The following is a 17902-nucleotide window of genomic DNA, read 5'->3' on the forward strand; positions in this document are numbered from 1 at the left end:
AATAAGTTACTTCTTATTTAATATTTCTCAGATATACTTATCTTTTTTTCCTTTAAATAAATTTATTTTAGACTTCACATATAAGAAAAACGACACATATATACTTCAGCATATTTTAAAAAATATAACAAACAGTTTAATAAAAATATTAAAATACTTTACAAGTTTATCTTGACCATTTCAAATTTTGGTCTAAAAAGTATTTTAATTTTTTTTGATATAATCTTATTTTACTCATCTTAACCAACGCTATCTAAATTGACTATTAATAATATAATTAGTTTGAACATCAAGAGCAATCTAATCTCTTATTTGACCAGACTGCTCTTAGAAACATAAAACAAAAGCAATCAAATCGTCTATTTTTAAAAGGACTCTCTCTTGTAATTTTATGAGAGAAGATTGAGCGAATGTTGGTTTAGTTCAATTGTCTAATGTATGTAAGTGACTCATTTTAGTTTTTTTTTAATTTTAAATAAAATAAGTTTTATTTTAAGAATAAAATTATTTTAAAAGTTAATTATTATTTAGGATTATGAATTTAAATATATTTAACATAGTTAATTATTTTTTAATTAAGATACATAAAATGTATTTTAAAAATTAAATCACTGATAAGTTTCACAACACCAAAATGCCATATTTACTTATATAATAAAAGATAAAAGATAGATATATTTTTTTAAATTTTATTTTGAGATAAATTATAAATTATTAAAAAATAAAAATAATAATTTATAAGATACTCGCTTATTAAATGAATTATGAAAAGAGTGCATTGGCTGCTCTAAATACCTTGCGGAGATATTATTTTGTTTTTAAAAAAGAAAAAGAAAACTAAACTTAATGTAAAAGTCAAGAGAAAATTAAAATATTTTCCAGCCACAAGGTCGAAGGGAATGACAGGTGGCTGCACATAATAGGCCAAGTGAGAATCTTTTATTATGAAAATAAAAAATTATATTTGAAGTATTTTTTAATGACATTTCTTAATCCAACAAATTCTGTGAATATTTGATGACTCTAAAACTAAAAATAAAATTTAATATACGTGAATATATTATTAGATATTTATTTGTGATATTTTTATGATATTTATATACTAATTTATTATATATTTTATATTAATATAATATATTAATATTATAAAAATATTATAAATGAGTGTTAAATAGTGTTGAGTTATTGTTTTGACAATGATGCTGAAGATAAAATATTAGAGCAAAATTTTAATTAATATTCGAGTAAGTCTTTGTGCAAAATCATGTATCTATTTAATCTACTCAAGTTAAGTCTACTATGAGTCGAGTGAATGTAATATAAAAGTTAGTTTTAACTAACTTTTAAACCATCCTTCAAATATTCATGTGTTAATAATCGAACAGATAAATGTTTGGGCTTACTCTAATCACATATCTCCAAAGATATTGTAATGCTTAATTGGGTATATACTTGTTGTACTTAAATACCTCTACGAGAAATCTCCAATCAAGTGATCAAAGAGCATTTGAGTGAATCATCAAAGTAATCGAGTAAGAAAGTGAGCTAAAATATCAAATCTTTACGTTTGTATCTTTAATCGAGTAAAAGAATATAGATTTGAGTATTATATAGACTACAACATGTCAAATCTCTTTGACAGTAATCGACTAAGATTTATGCTCAATCGAGTATCTTGTTCTTCAGTCGAGTAAGTTTATACCATAGTCGAATAAATTATGATGAATAGAGAATGAGTATTTTTATCTCATTTTTCAATTGACTATCAGGCATTTAATATTTGAGTAATGACATGATTCAATCAAGTATCAAAAGTGTTCAATCAAGTACTCCTTTCTAAAGCATAAATGCTAATCGGTTGTGAATTAATTGGTATTTGACTAGTGTTATTATACAATCGAGTATAATATGTAACTTAGTTAATTGAATTTGCTTGAATAGAGAATAAATCTTTGTATTCTAAATAGTAATTGGCTAAGTGATTTATGAAGTTGAGTAGAGCCTATGCTCAATTGACTACCATTAAAATTCACTCGAGTATATGTTAATCCAATCAAGTATTTTTATTTTTCACTCGAGGATCTATTTGCTAAAATTTAAAAAATTTTCCGTTATTAGTCATTGACAATGTATTTAATGCTCGTAGTTTTCACTTTTTAGACTATGATTGGTGCATTAAATGTTGTTTGAATGTTTTTTTAATAAAAATATAATGTTTGAAATTGAATATGCATTAAACTAACCGTTGGATGGTTGTATTAGAGAATGTCCTCTACAGATAACATGTTCATCTCTTTAACCGTTGGACAAAAATTGAAAGGCATTATAGCCATCAAGCTATCAAAGGAGAAGAGAACCTACTTGGGGATCAAGTCATGCATTTATTTTGCAATTTGGGCTAATTTTGGACAAGATTGGACTCAAGGTTTGCTAGGAATGCCTTTGGATTTAGAGAGGACAATCACAAACATAATTACTAGATGAGTCAAGTAATAATCAACTCTAAAATATCATCACATATTATATAAATTTTCATTAACAAAATTTTATGAAAAATCAAAAGAGGAATTAAATTATAACAAAAATTAAACTTCAATAATTGTGGTAACAATAATTAAAGTACAACGAGTAATTAGCCAATGAACTTAAGTTCAAGAATTTTTAATGAATTTATCTTATAGTGAGAAGAAAACAACATTGAGAAAAACATTTAAAAAATGCTAACAACAAGGGAGTTGTCTTTTATTCTTTTAAAAAATTAATGATTTATTTTTTTTGTTAAAATACAATAATGAGGTAATAGTATTAAAGAAAAAAAATAATACAAAGAGTGTTTTAACAAGATGGGTCCTTAAAAAAGTGATTGGAATTTGAGAGTCAATGACATGTTAAATAGTAAATTTTTAAAATACAACTTTTAATTTAGATAAAAAAATATTTTTTTTTTCATAATCATATTAAATTATATCATCAATTTCAATTAGGATTATTATCTTATTATGTCTAATTAAATTATTAAATAGTGATATAATAATTTCATCATTTATTTACAAAAATGAAAACCATATAGTTTTTAAAAGACTTTTTTAAATAATTCAAACCCAAAAAGAGTCCCCAGTATAATTTACTCATCAAAACGTGGCTTTAACTTTTTTCTTTTGTTAAGAATTTGAGTAAGATTAAGGGTCCAAGGGACACCAGCGTTAAATTAATCCCATCAATCATACTCATAAAGCCAGGGAATATAGCTAACAATTTAATTTAAAATACATTGGAGCAGATGCTATTCATCGCGCATTACAAATTTTTTTTAGTATAAGTTGTGGGACTCTTGCCCACAATTTTAATTTTATAGGGCACTGACCTTTACCGGTTAGAAGTGGTAAAATAATTTTGACCAATGAGAACACATTGGTTGGTTTGGTTTTGATTGAAGAAACTAACAAAACGTTGCTTCCAAACCCAAAAACTTTTGTCATTTCCTGCTTGGGATTGGGTATTGTGAGGTGTTGTTTCAATAGTGTACCTAAAAAATTCAATTTTTAGCTTAATGTCCTATTGCAATCCCCAATCCCCAATCTTATATCAGAACATAATTTTCCCTACAGCCTTCTCAAAATTGAAAGAAATATGAGTGCTCCACTTCAACCAACCAAAACTGCTGTCTTGCCACTTTGTAAGAAGTAGCAAAACACAAAATGCGCGCGCGCTTTATTTGGGAAGTTTATCAGTAGATGGAGGACCAGGAGGAGGCGCTACGGCGGAGGAGGAGGAGGTTGTTGTTGACGACGACTCAGCTTCAACAAGTTTGCGGAGCCTCTCCTGAAGAACACGGACTCTGTCCTCAGTTTTCCGGAGCTTCCTCCATCGATAGGCAAACCAGAGGCCAAATCCACCGTACACAACGATGTAGGAACCCCATACATAGGGATATGTCTCTGCATTCGCTTTGATTTTTTGATATCGTTCCTCTATCCAACCAACAGCTAAAGAAGATTTTGGGGTTGCAGCTTGTCCATCATCCTCATTTTGTGGGGCGGCCATTTTCTCTACTCTCTTGAGCCTTTTGTTTATTTGGCTGATGAGAAACAAATTACCCCCCTCTTAACTTGATACTTAGTCCTCCTGCGCAATAGAAAGCAATGAGGTCTACATCCAGAGCATTAATTTCAAGTCCATATTCCCTATTAAATCTAAGATGCATAAAAAAAATTCAGTAAATAACAAGCACAATTGTGACAACTATGCGAGTAGCCAATTTAGCAAGCCAATTGAAAAGGATTTAATTGAAATTAAAATAATATTTTTGATGAGATATAATAGGTTAAAGAATTGATTGTGTGGTTTCAAAATTCAAATACATTCATTGAATTAATACTTTTGTTTAAAAGTTTGATTTATGGCCATGAATATTGAGTACAGGTGTGAAAGCGACCATAAAAAAACTGGTCAGTGATGTTTGCCATACAAGAGACTTAGCCTTGCCTATATAAGCCTCCTACGGTGTGTTTGAGTGAGACTACAATTCAACTTGTTTGAACGGATAGGTACAAACCATTCACTTGCCCACACATTTTTATTCCCTAATATTCTCTATTCATACAAGTTATAACCAGTATTAGTTTGGGTGATTCTCTTCAATCAGAGATTACAATACAAGAAGTACATACCAATTACAATTTATATTTGGGATAATTACAGATGCCTACATAATGTTTGATATAATATTTGTTTGCCATTAAATTTATTGTCATAAGGTCTAGGATCCTCACTCTTTTTCACTATGAAACCTCATCAACAACTCTAAAGTGACATTTGAGACTCACATGTTATTTTTACAAATTTTTCCACGTCTCTAAAACCATTTTTGATTTATAACCTCTTCTCTCCACTCGATATGATTCTAAAAATTTTCCTCCATATTAACTTTATTATACCTAAAACCCTCAAATGATTTTTCTTTTTTTCGGTTGTAGAATTGTTATTTTCCAATACTTTTCGCTACCCTAGGGAACTGTGTTGACTTTTTTAGTGGAATTGCCCTTCATGAGGATCTAGGCTTTAAATAGGTCTCTCTTAGGTTAAAGATGGTCCAAGTAAATTTAATAGAAAGTGAATATTATGCCAAACCTTAGGTAAGTTTGTAATTATCCCTTTCTATTTTGATAATTCTGTTGTGATTTATATGAGCATTTATATGTTGTGCATGCCTTATTTCTAACGACAGGTTCATTTAGTACCATGGAACAGTTCATCTTGGTAGCAGAGACCGAATTATTTCACTTTTTTTTTTACTAATCAAGATTTCTTAAAGAAAATAAAAATATCTTTAAAAGGATACAATGTTCCAGAGTGTTTGTTTTTGTCACAACAAGCTGCACACCCTGGCTATGTATATAGCACAGAATGAAAATATTAGACACCTCATCTCTTTATCTCTACTCTTCCACATTTTTAGGTCTACAGTTCCTAATCTTACTTTTTTTGCTGAGTCCTAATCATACTTTTTGAAACAATTAATTTTTCAAGTAGCCAATTGTTTGAAAGGGTTGATTCCACATTGACCATCTAAGTCGAGGGATAGTGTTAAAACTGCTTCTTAGTCCATTCTTTTCAGGATCACTATCATCCACCTCTCTGCTGTCACGACCCTAGGGTTTAGCTAGGGTCTAGGAAGGAAATAGGAAGAATTTGGGAGAGAAATGGAGAAGAATTGGAGGGAGATATAGCGCAAAAATCAAGAGAAATGAGGGAGGGAAAATGTGAATTCACTATATTATTTCAGCATACATTTCTCTACATACTAGGGCCTATTTATAGGCTGTTCAACAAGAAGTTGAGTCTGGGAACAACACCCATGTGCACTACAACAGAACTAATAGCATTTCCTAACTAACAATGTAACTAGTTACAGTTTTGCCCCTATAATACCCCAAGGGTCGTGACAATTTCCCCTCCTTGAAAGGTTTCTTGTTCCCAAAAAACTTATTACAACTAAGCCGGTGTTTCTTCATCCAATGCCTCTCTTCACCAACTGATTTCTTCTTCATCTTTTCTTGTTCTTCTCCCATATTTTTCTTTGCTCTTGCTTTCTCTTTTCTTCTTTCTCAACAAGTACAGTTTTATGACTTGCTGCAATACCAATCTTAGCCATCCACTTCTTCTTTATTGCCATTAAAAATGGTTCCGAATGAGCTGTTAGTCTTGCAACCCTATCTTTTCCAATCATAGAGAAAATTTCAAACCTCTCTACATGCAAAAATCTATACAATACTTTCAATTCTTCTGGCTGCAATGTCACCTTTGTCTTGTCTTGTGTGCCCATGCCAATGACATTCGTATGAGATGTTCCAAGCAAGTTGCCCAGTACAATCCTCTCTTCTTCCACCTCCTCTTCTTCTTCCTCCAGATCACCCCAATGTTTGGTCTTATTAACTGGTTCTTCCTCATAGTTGGGCTGGTCTTGTTGCAGAACATCCCATTGAGCGGACTACCATATTCATCAGCAGGAGGTTTGCCCCAACCTCCTACTTGCTAATTGCTTGAGTATACCCTAGGCACACTTTCAACAAGTATTTCCTCCTGTAGAACCTTAGTTTCTTCTTCAACAATTGCCTTTTCTTTCTTGTCGTTCAGAATTGCCTTATTCAGTTCAATTTTTTCCTCATTCTTTGCAGCTACTATTCCCATTGTTATGACCTTGTCAGTCTCATACTTTGCATCAGCTGCATGTACACCATCTTCCTTTTCCACTGCTACTTCATCAGCTTCCTGCACTACTTGATTAGCAATCTTAGAAGTTCCGTTAATAACATAGGTTTTGGTCCTTTCTCCAAACCAGTTACACAAGTTGATCATAAATTGTGGCCAGCTCAATTCCACCCTCCCGTGGCTCCAATTTTTAAACCAAGCACTGCAACGCCATCTAAATAAGTTGCAGTCATGTTCACTTTCTCCCTTTTAGCTACTCGGTATTCGTAGAACACCCTCTCGCACCTCCTAATCCACCATTTAGGCCTATCTCTTTCAAATGCTGGAATCGCCATCTGTGGTGCTGGGAATGTGGAAGGGCTTCCTCCAACTCTTCTGACCACATCTCCCTCCTCTACCTCCAACCTCTCCCCTACTTCCATAGCATCATTAGATCCTGGCGTGGTTAGAATTGGCGCCGATGAAGCCTTGGGAGTGAAATTCGTTGGAAGATTGGCATTAGGTTGTTGAACTAACCTGCTCAAGGCGATATGCAACTGCTGGCTGATTTGCTGGCTTAATCCAGCAATTTCCTCCCGGAGTCTGCTAAAGGATCGATCCAAAATGGCTACACACTCTGATCAGTAGCAACTTGCCTCCACTTGGAGCTGCTTAACACCAATTATCAGCTTGTGTGTCTTGGTTTCCAACCGTTTCATTCCCATCCCCTCTGCCATGGCCGATTACCAGGTTGCCCTATCAGGTTCACCTCACCGAAGTGGTAGCCACCGCAGCACACCTAGATTTGAATCTCAATGCCTCTAATCTGAGTCCTCTCCTTGGATCGCCTGAATAGCTTGGCCTTGCTCGCTGCCAAAACTCACCACACCAACTAGCCACCTGCCTCCAATTTTCGATCGAAATAAATTGCTTGGTGATAGACCTAGCCCTTGCCTTCAATTAGGAACCTCGTACGATTAGGACAAGAGAGGTCGAAAGTCACAGAGCTGCTCCGTTGCAGTCCTTTGAGGAATCGACTTGAATAGCACCTCTCGAGTTACTTGCTGCAATCATTTCTTGTATTCTCCATCCAATTTTGAGCCTCAATTATCAGCTAAGAGTCACCTGGACACCGCCTCCAATAATCACCTAATCCAGCGACTCGGTATTCACCAAGATTTGATTCGCCTTCCTCGAATCTAAATCCCACATCCTGAGTTCGCAAAAACCCACTGCACATGCAATGATTAGACCTGGAAACATACAATTGAAATCCCCAGTCTATTTCACCTTCAAAATTGCAGCCACATACTGATCGGCTCTACTTCAATTCGCCCCAAGCCTACGCCCCTTCTTACCCAATCACCAACCAAAAGCTTCGTAATCACTGGAATTCCTTATCTCTATCTTGGCTCAAAATCGCACAACTTCGCTTCAAAGGAACTGATCCGATCTGATACGCAATCCTTGAGTTTATCCCCACTTCCAGATTGCAGTTAGGATCATGATTAGGTGCATTAGATTCCTCTCTGAGGAATGTCGCCTCCAAAATTCAAGTCGGATCGAATTACGAAATCTACTCCGGCTACTATTTCCGAACCTGGATCAGCTCCAAATTTGCCTCCGATAATCGCTTATGTCCACAATTAGCGATGATCAGAATGCTCAGGGATCTGCTTCCAACACTTGCCTTCCTTCTCGCTATCTACTCACAAACAGAGCCGATAATCGCAATGGATAAACACCCTTTGGCCTTGCTTGCCATCACTACAGATTCAACGATTGTCCCCAGCCGCTTCTCCACAACCAAGGTCACCTTCATCACCTAGGCCACATGCATGCCTTCCTTGATCGAACAATACTACTCGAATTTATCAAGCCGGAAGCCAATCCTCCATCTGAATCACTAGACTGAATTCGCTTGAATTCAGTTTGCTCTAACTAAACCTCCACCTTCTATAATTGATCAACTCAGTTGTTCGATCAATTCTACCACTGCTTTTGGAAACGCCTACTGCACTCGGTCAGTGCCGCAATCCATCGCCTTCAAATTTCCAAATTGAAATTACAACCAATGAATCGATCAGAATTCACCAACGAATATCCATTTGCATAATCACCTTGATCGATTGCTAACACTTCCAGAACACAATAGAGTGTCAGCTCTCGGGGACCTTGGTTAGAATTCCTTCGTCCAGTGGACTGTTCGAAGGATAAAGAATACAGATAGGGAGAGAAATTAGGGAGAAAGAGAGAACGGACAGAGAATGAGGGAGAGAATGTCAGAATTCTGTTAGAATCATTTGATACCCATCCGTGGCAAGGAGCAGCTGAATATATAGCTGGATTCCTTGCCCATGTGCGGCTAACCGCATACAGCTAGGGAATGTACAACCCGCCTAAGCAGCAACAAACTTGTACCCCCCCCCCCCCCTACAGCATATACTACTACCTATATTGCTAATAGCTATTTCTCCCTGCCTATTACGTTTAATTACTCTATCTCCCTCTCCTTGCTACGTGGATCATGACACAAAGAATCGTCGGCTCTGATACCAAATGTCACGACCTTAGGGTTTAGCTAGGGTCTAGGAAAGAAATAGGAAGAATTTAGGAGAGAAACGGAGAAGAATTGGAGGGAGATATAGAGTAGAAATCAAGAGAAATGAGGGAGAGAAAGTAGGGAGGGAAAATGTGAATTTACTATATTATTTCAACATACATTTCTCTACATACTAGGGCCTATTTATAGACTGTTCAACTAGAAGTAGAGTCTAAGAACAACACCCATGTGCACTACAACAAAACTAATAGCATTTCCTAACCAACAATGTAACTAATTACAACTTTGACCCTATAATACCCCAAGGGTCATGACATTTGCTAGAATTTCTTTTTTCCCCCCCAAATTGAGATCTCTGAAGTGCACAAGCTAAACTAGATGTTGATCCGACATTGAATGTTAAAAGTAATATATTTTATTGAATAAAAATTAGTTGGACAAATCCAACTCAAAGATTTTAAGATGTACCATCAAAATCTCATCCCCCCAATATAGAACACAATTCTCCTCATTTTTATTTCACTGGAAAGATATACAAAATACATGAAGAAGAATAAGAAAACTGCATGCATTGTAATTGAAGAAAAAAATTGCAAGGCCAAATGATTGCTAAAACTCATCATCAAAGCACATCTATGCTGTCTTCAAAAATAACAACTAACATTTATTTTGCATTTCTCTAACTGCACTACTATAGATTCCATGACAAAGCTAGAGCGTGTAGAGAAGGCATAAGCAGACAATAACTATCTTGAGGATAGACAAAAGCATTGATTTTAGGCTTAAATTGACTTGCCACTAATTATAAATTCAATGTGATCGGTCACCATACAATCCATCACAATCACTCATTTAAATCAAAAGTATCAATAACTAATCCATAAAAATGAATGACAACCAATGAAGCGGATTTACTTAGACATGATAAAAACTATGCATATGTCACATTCCAAAGGTATTATTTGTAATTTTGGTTTTCTGTAATTTGTTTTTTAATTTCCATTTTTGTTAGGATTATTTGTCTTAGAGGTAGTTAGGATATTTTCTCCTTTTGTCTTTTTCCCTTTTTGTCTTGTAGCTTAGGTAGTTATAATGCCTTGTCTTGTAGCTACAGCTGTGAGCTTATATATTAAGCACCACAGCCTTCGTTGGCGGATATATGGAATTAATGAAACTTCTGTAATTCCCTCTTATCTTCTGTGATCTCCTTTCTCTCTTCTATTCTCATTTTCTTGCTGCTGTTTCTTTCTTAGTATTTCTCTCTCCCTCTCATCTGATTTCTTCCCAAATTTCTCTCTTAATTTCCGAATCCCCTTTCACACCCTAGTTCAACCCCAAGGGTGTGACAGCTGTCACGGGATCAGTATGTAAATAAGGAAAGATTATAGGATATTAGTGTAATAAGGAGTAAGCTGGTCGTTACAGCACATGGGCCGATTTTCAAATGTAATCAAATAGTGGCGCTAATGTATGGGTATTATATAACCAGCCTTCGCGTCCAGAGAAAGCAACTTGGAGAATATAATTGATTCAATATTTCCCTCTCAATTCTCTCTCGCGCTCTCTTTCACTCTCTTCTCTCAATTCTCTCCCTTACTATTCTCTCTCTCCCTCATACACGGGTTTCCCACGCAAGCCTTGCTGAATTGCGAGGAAACGACCCTTGTCAGATTCGTAATCTGACAATTTGGTATCAGAGCATCATCTTGGGTGAACGAAGTCGGAGATGGCAGACGGTACTTGGATGAAACAGATGAAATCGCAGCTTCATCAGGTGTCGACAACTATGGGAGAGATGCAGAACCGGATGGAGGCACTGGAGAATTCTGTCGATCGACGAATGGACGAAGTGGTGCAAGTTTGGCGCGAGGAAAGCAGGACGCAAGCAGCGAGGTTGGAGGAGCAGATGAGGGAGCAGGGTCAAGCCCTCAGAGATCAAATGCAGCAATTTGTTCTGATGCTCACTCGCCAAACTCAGGTATGACTCTCTCCTGAGTTTCCTCCAAGGGATAGATCAGAGCCGATTTTGCATGACCACGGGGGAATGTCCCGATCGGAAGGATAGGCGGAATTAGAGGTCGAGCCTCCAGGCAGAGAGGAGAATGTGGGAATTAGAAGGTCAGGTCACGGAATCGGATCACACCAGATCGATTTTCCTATGCCTAAGATGGAGATACCTCTCTTTGATAGCCAGAACCCACGGTGGTGGGCGAGACGTTGTGGCAGAGTATTTAGCCTGCACAATGTGGCTGATGCTCAGAAGGTGACACTAGCGGCTGCGTATCTCAATGACGAAGGGGATGCATGGTATCAGGGATGGATAGGGGTGAAGGAAGAGTGCTCGTGGGATGAATTTGTGGCAGGACTTTGTGAGCGATTTGGGGAGAAAGGAATGTTGGATGTGGTAGAAGAGTTTAATAAACTGAAACAGGGAGGTTCAGTACAGGCTTACCAACAGAGGTTTGAGGAGCTGAAGGCTCTCATGTTACTATCAAATCCCACATTGACAGAAGGCTACTTTGTATCAAGCTTCATTAGCGGCTTGAACGAAGAAGTTCGTCCCACAGTTAAGATGTTCCAGCCCAAGACGGTCCAACAAGCAGTTGAATGTGCTAGGTTGCAAGAGTTAACAGTGGAGGCTCTGGTTAAAAAACAGAAGAGTGGGGCTAGAGTATGGCAAACCACGCCCTTACCATCCAATAACAAGGGATGGGGAAGGAATGGGGGACATGTGGGAACGGGTAGCAGAGGATTGGCTGCCCTACCAGCACCTACCCAGCCGCCTCAAGGACAGTTGATCGAGCAGAGGAGGTTAGCCGGCTTGTGCTTCAGGTGTGGAGACAAGTACACACCTGGTCATCAATGTCGAAGACAATTATTATTGTTAGAAGGGGAAGAAGACGGAGGAGGATTGGAAGAGGAGGATAGCAACATTGTGGAAGAAGTTGGAGATGAGGAGAAGGTCGAGATCTCCCTACATGCACTAAGGGGAGTTGTGACTAACAAGATTATCAAAGTGGAAGGCAAAGCAAGAGATAGCCTGATGATCCTAATTGATAGTGGAAGCACACACAGCTTCTTGGATGAGAGGATTGCAAGGACACTGAAATGCAGACTTTCGAGAACTCAACCCTTGTCTGTGACTGTAGCTAACGGGCAAAAGGTTTTGTGTAAATTAGCTTGTGTAGGGTTTTGTTGGCAGATGCAGGGGGAAGACTTTGAAGCTGACCTCCAATTGCTTAAGCTGGGGGGATGTGATATGGTATTAGGTGTAGATTGGATGAGAGAAGTGAGCCCCATTTGTTTCGACTTTAACAAGATGGAGGTCACATTTGAGAAAGGGGGAAAGAGAATGACTCTGACGGGCAGCATAGAGACTGGAGCTTGTAAGATGATTTCAGGAAGAAGGTTGCAAAAGTTGTTCAAAAGTAAGTGGACACAAGTAGCCCAGTTATTCTCCATACAGACTATGGACATGAGAGAAACTACAGATGATGACGAGCACTACAGGCTTAACTTAGTTAAGGTGACGGCCGCTCCTTGGGAGGTAACTCAATCCGATTCTCTTAATTTACTCTTAGATGAATTTGTGGATTTGTTTGAGGAACCAAAGTCGCTGCCACCCCCTTGATCACACCATTAACCTCAAACCCAATATTGAAGCCATCAATATCCGTTCATATAAATACCCCCAAAACAGAAAGCAGAAATTGAGCGCATGATCAAAGGCATGCTACACACTTCTGTTACACAGCCTAGTATCAGTCCTTATGCCTCACCCTTGTTGTTAGTAAAGAAGAAAGATGAGAGTTGGCGATTTTGTATTGATTATCGCCAACTCAATTCCCAAACCATAAAGAACAAATTCCCTATACCCATCATTGAAGACCTTTTAGATGAATTGCGGGGTGCCAACATTTTCTCTAAACTCGACCTTAGGTCGGGATATCACCAAATCCGAATGCATCCCAAAGATATACACAAAACAACCTTTCGAACTCATCAAGGCCACTATGAATTCTTGGTTATGCCCTTTGGTTTAACCAATGCCCCACCCACATTTCAATCACTTATGAACCAAATATTCGAACCCTACCTCCGCCAATTTATCTTGGTATTTTTTGATGATATTTTGGTTTACAGCCCTTCCTTTAACAAACACTTGGAGCACTTACGGACTACTCTACAAATCCTCCGATTCAATAAGTTGTATGTTAAGAAATCGAAGTGCACATTTGCACAATCCCAAGTGGAGTATCTTAGCCATATTATTTCAGGAGAGGGAGTTAGCACCGACCCACAAAAGGTGGCAGCCATGACAGCCTGGCCCAGACTAGTTAACGTGAAAGCCTTACGGGGATTCTTAGGCCTCACAGGGTACTACCGAAGGTTCGTCAAGGATTATGGTATCATCAGTAAACCGTTGACGGAGCTGCTTAAAAAAGAAGGGTTCCGTTGGAATGAGAGGGCAGAGGAAGCTTTCAGGAGATTGAAAACTGCTATGAGTACGGTACCCACGCTCAGCTTGCCCGATTTCAATCAGCCTTTCATATTGGAGACCGATGTTAGTGATGGAGGGGTGGGGGCAGTGTTGGTGCAAGGAGGGAGGCCGTTGGCTTTTATCAGTCAGGCACTAGCACCCAGACATTTGGGCTTAAGTGTCTATGATAAAGAGCTCCTGGTTGTTCTCATCGCGGTAGAGAAATGGCGACACTACCTTGAAGGAGGCTCGTTTGTTATCAAAACTGACTATGAGAGCCTTAAGTTTCTCCTACAACAGAAATTGCATACACACCTCCAGCGGAAGGGCATGTCGAAGCTAATGGGCCTGGATTATAGCATCCAGTATCGGAAGGGCCAGGAGAACAGAGCGGCTAATGCTCTGTCTCATTGTGTGGAAGAAAGAGCCTCTGCAGCCATCACCGCGATCACCCCGGATTGGCTACGAGAGGTGGCGTCCAGTTACAACAAAGGGGAATGGATCAAAGAGTTGTTGGAACAACTCATTCTGACACCCGACAGCAAGCCGGGTTATGTGTTGACAAATGGGTTATTATGGTACAAAGATAGAATACTAATTGGGGAGGACCAGGCTCTACGTCACAAGATCCTAGAAACATTGCATGACTCACCTGTGGGGGGTCACTCGGGCATCCAAAACACCTACAGCAAAGTTAAACAACTCTTCTTCTGGCCAGGATTACGGAAAGAGGTGATGGAGTATGTCAAAGGTTGTGACACTTGCAACAGATACAAGCATGAGAACATACACCCTCTCGGATTGTTGCAACCACTTCCCATTCCCGCTCAAGCATGGACCCACATCAGCATGGACTTTGTCGAAGGTTTGCCGAAGTCCGAAGGTAAGGACTGTGTGTTGGTCGTAGTGGATCGTATGACCAAATATGCCCATTTCTTGGGTCTGGCCCATCCCTTCACCGCCCAAGAGGTGGCATGAGTTTTCTTGGATCAGATCGGTAAATTGCATGGGCTACCTCAAGTAATTGTCTCGAACCGAGACAAAATCTTCACTAGCCTCCTCTGGAAAGAACTGATGAAGTCTTTCGGTACTAAGCTGCACATGTCTTCCTCATACCACCCGGAGACGGATGGTCAGACGGAACGGACCAATCAATGTCTGGAAACGTACCTCAGATGCGTCAATTTACTGCATTTTACAGGGTGGCACAAATGGCTTTCCCTAGCCCAGTGGTGGTACAACACCACTTCACACTCCTCCTTGAAGGTGACACCGTTTGAAGCCCTATATGGCTACAAGCCTCCTCTCTTACCATTGCGAGGCAGCCACAGCCAAGTGGCCACCGTCGACGATTATTTAAGTCAGTGGCAACAATTGTTACAGACCTTACGAGAGGAGCTAGCCTCTGCCCAAAATCGAATGAAGCAATATGGGGACCGAAAGCGAAGCGAACGGGAATTCGCTGTGGGAGACAAGGTGTATCTCAAGATGCGACATGCCCAGTTGAAGACTCTGGCACCTAAGGCCGTCTCGAAGCTAAGTCCCAAATTTTATGGCCCTTTTGAAGTGATTGGCAAAATCGGGCAGGTGGCGTACAAATTACAACTACCAGAAGGGTCGCACATACACCCTGTGTTTCACATGTCACTCCTCAAACCTTCTTCAGGCAGTCATCCTATCAGTTCTACATTACCTACTACTATACAACCTGCATACCAGGAAGCGGAACCAATGGCCATCATCGATAGAAGAATCATCTACTGACACCAGGCTCCTATCACCGAGGTGTTGGTTCGCTGGTCCAACTTGCACCCAGAAAACAACACTTGGGAATATCTTCCCAACCTACTGCAACAGTTTCCCAAGGTCGCTGGTCTCCTATGAATTACTTGAGGACAAGTAAGGTTTCTAGCAAGGGGGATTGTCACGGGATTAGAATGTAAATAAGGGAAGATTATAGGATATTAGTGTAATAAGGAGTAAGCTGGCCGTTACAGCACATGGGCCGATTTTCAAATGTAATCAAATAGTGGCGCCAATGTATGGGTATTATATAACCAGCCTTCGCGTCCAGAGAAAGCAACTTGGAGAATATAATTGATTCAATATTTCCCTCTCAATTCTCTCTCGCGCTCTCTTTCACTCTCTTCTCTCAATTCTCTCCCTTACTATTCTCTCTCTCTCCCTCATACACGGGTTTCCCACGCAAGCCTTGCTGAATTGCGAGGAAACGACCCTTGTCAGATTCGTAATCTGACAACAGCATCAAGGGATTTATTCAGTTTAGAATTGCAACTATTAGTACTCCTTCATTAAACAATAGGAACAGGCCAATTTCAAAACGAACATCTTGAGGAACAAAAATCAATAAAACCCTTGCAGCCAAAGCCACAACCGTAGCCCCATTGCCATCTAGGAGGTCATGGGCCATGGTTGAACCTAAGGCTTCCCAGTTAATCATAACATCTCCCTTCATAACAAACTTTTAGCTTTTACTTTATCAAGCCTAATATACTAAAATAGGCCACAAGAAGCATGCTTTCATCTTTGTTTTTTTGGGTTGTGCCTCACTGCAAGCATTGAATGAATGAAATGAGTGGAGATCTTCCTTCCCCCTTGTTAATCAAAAAGAAGTATGTTGTCACTAGAGGCAAAGAAAACTTGGACCATCCACCCAAGAACAACTAGGAGTAAATGTCTCAATCCTGATCTTCCAACTCCATGTCGACAGTTGAGAAGATGCTTAGAGAACAACAAGGGGTTGAGTTTAATTCTATAAATTGGAATGATTTTTAGGTACCCAAGCTTATCTTTAGGTGAAAATCCCTTATCTTTTGGCTCGCTTAAAATTCGTTTAGATCCGTTCACGAGCCAAGCTTGAGCTCGACTCAAGAAAAGCTCGTTTGTGAGCTTGAGTTTAAACTAATAATAAAATAAAACTCAAATTTAAATAACTTTTCTTATATTTGGACTAAAATAAGCATTAAAATAACTTTATTCAATGCTGGAATAGAAATGAGATTAAGAGACAAATTATACATAACCAGCAGTCTGTGCGATCAGTATAGTCACAGTATAGTCACGTAACTAGCAGTCCTAACACAATTTTGTATAAAACTAACATATGTATATTTAAAATATTAATTCCAAAAAATCTTTTAACATTACATCGAAAAACACTGTTCGGGTTGCATTTGGAGTTTTGAGAAATACATTTTTATATAAATAAAAAATTAGAATCAAAATAAATATATATACAAAATATACGAATCAACAAAGAAAAGGGTGGGAAAAAAAAACTTACCAGTCTGTGTGAACAGTATTCAGATTCGGTGCAAAAAACTCCTAGGCGACGACCGGAGGCTGATCTGGAGGCGGCGACGACGACCGAAGATGGAGGCGGAGGCGGAGGGGCGGACGACGACCGGAGGCCGATCTGGAGGCGGCGATGACGACCGGCAGAAGATCTCGAGGCGGCGACGACCACCGAAAACGGAGGCGAAGGCGGTGGGGCGGAGGCGGAGGCAGATCTAGATGCGGCGCTGCGACCGGCGGCAGATCTCGAGGCTGCGACGACGGCCGAAAACGGAAGCGGAGGGGCCGACGGCGGGAGTTCAGAGAGTGAGTGAGTGAGAGAGAGAGAGAGAGAGAGAGAAGGGGGGGTGGGTTTAGGGTTTTCAACTTTTCGCAGAGGGAAATCGGAAATGAGAATTTGTTTGGGGGATGGGGGTGGTTTCAGAAAATAATTTAATATTGTAATAAATGATAAAATTATTTAAATTATGATAATTAATAAATAATTTATGATAATCATCTTTTGATAGTAGAATAATTTAAATTATTATATCAAGTGAATATTTATTTAAAAATTTAATTATATAATAAATTTAATAATTATAATAAATTAGTTTGATATATTAGTAATTTTTAATATATTATATTATCAATAAATAAATAATATATAATTAATTATAATAGCTTAATAATTATATTGGTGCATTTATAGAATTATATTAGGAATTACTAATTTTAATATTTTTTATTAGAATTAACAAAAATAAATTTAATAAAAAAATTGTAAATATAATCCTAAACATGAAAAAATAAAAAAAAATAAAAAATATAAAAGATGAGAAGGATAACAGAAACTAATATAGATCTAAAAACTA

The 17902-nt window shown here is 38.3% G+C and overlaps 1 protein-coding gene across 1 annotated transcript; it reads right to left on the reverse strand.

Annotated features, from left to right (window-relative positions):
- Nucleotides 1-3450: 3450 nt before the first annotated feature.
- Nucleotides 3451-17393, reverse strand: LOC127800461 (uncharacterized). The gene is made up of 2 exons (XM_052335079.1): nucleotides 17038-17393; nucleotides 3451-4125 (listed from the first exon to the last, which is right to left on the reverse strand). The coding sequence occupies exon 2, from the start codon at nucleotides 4042-4044 to the stop codon at nucleotides 3712-3714; it is 333 nt and encodes a 110-aa protein (XP_052191039.1). The 5' UTR covers nucleotides 4045-4125; nucleotides 17038-17393; the 3' UTR covers nucleotides 3451-3711.
- Nucleotides 17394-17902: the final 509 nt, after the last annotated feature.

The sequence above is a fragment of the Diospyros lotus genome, chromosome 4 (genome assembly GCF_014633365.1).
Source record: "Diospyros lotus cultivar Yz01 chromosome 4, ASM1463336v1, whole genome shotgun sequence".
NCBI lineage: Eukaryota > Viridiplantae > Streptophyta > Magnoliopsida > Ericales > Ebenaceae > Diospyros > Diospyros lotus.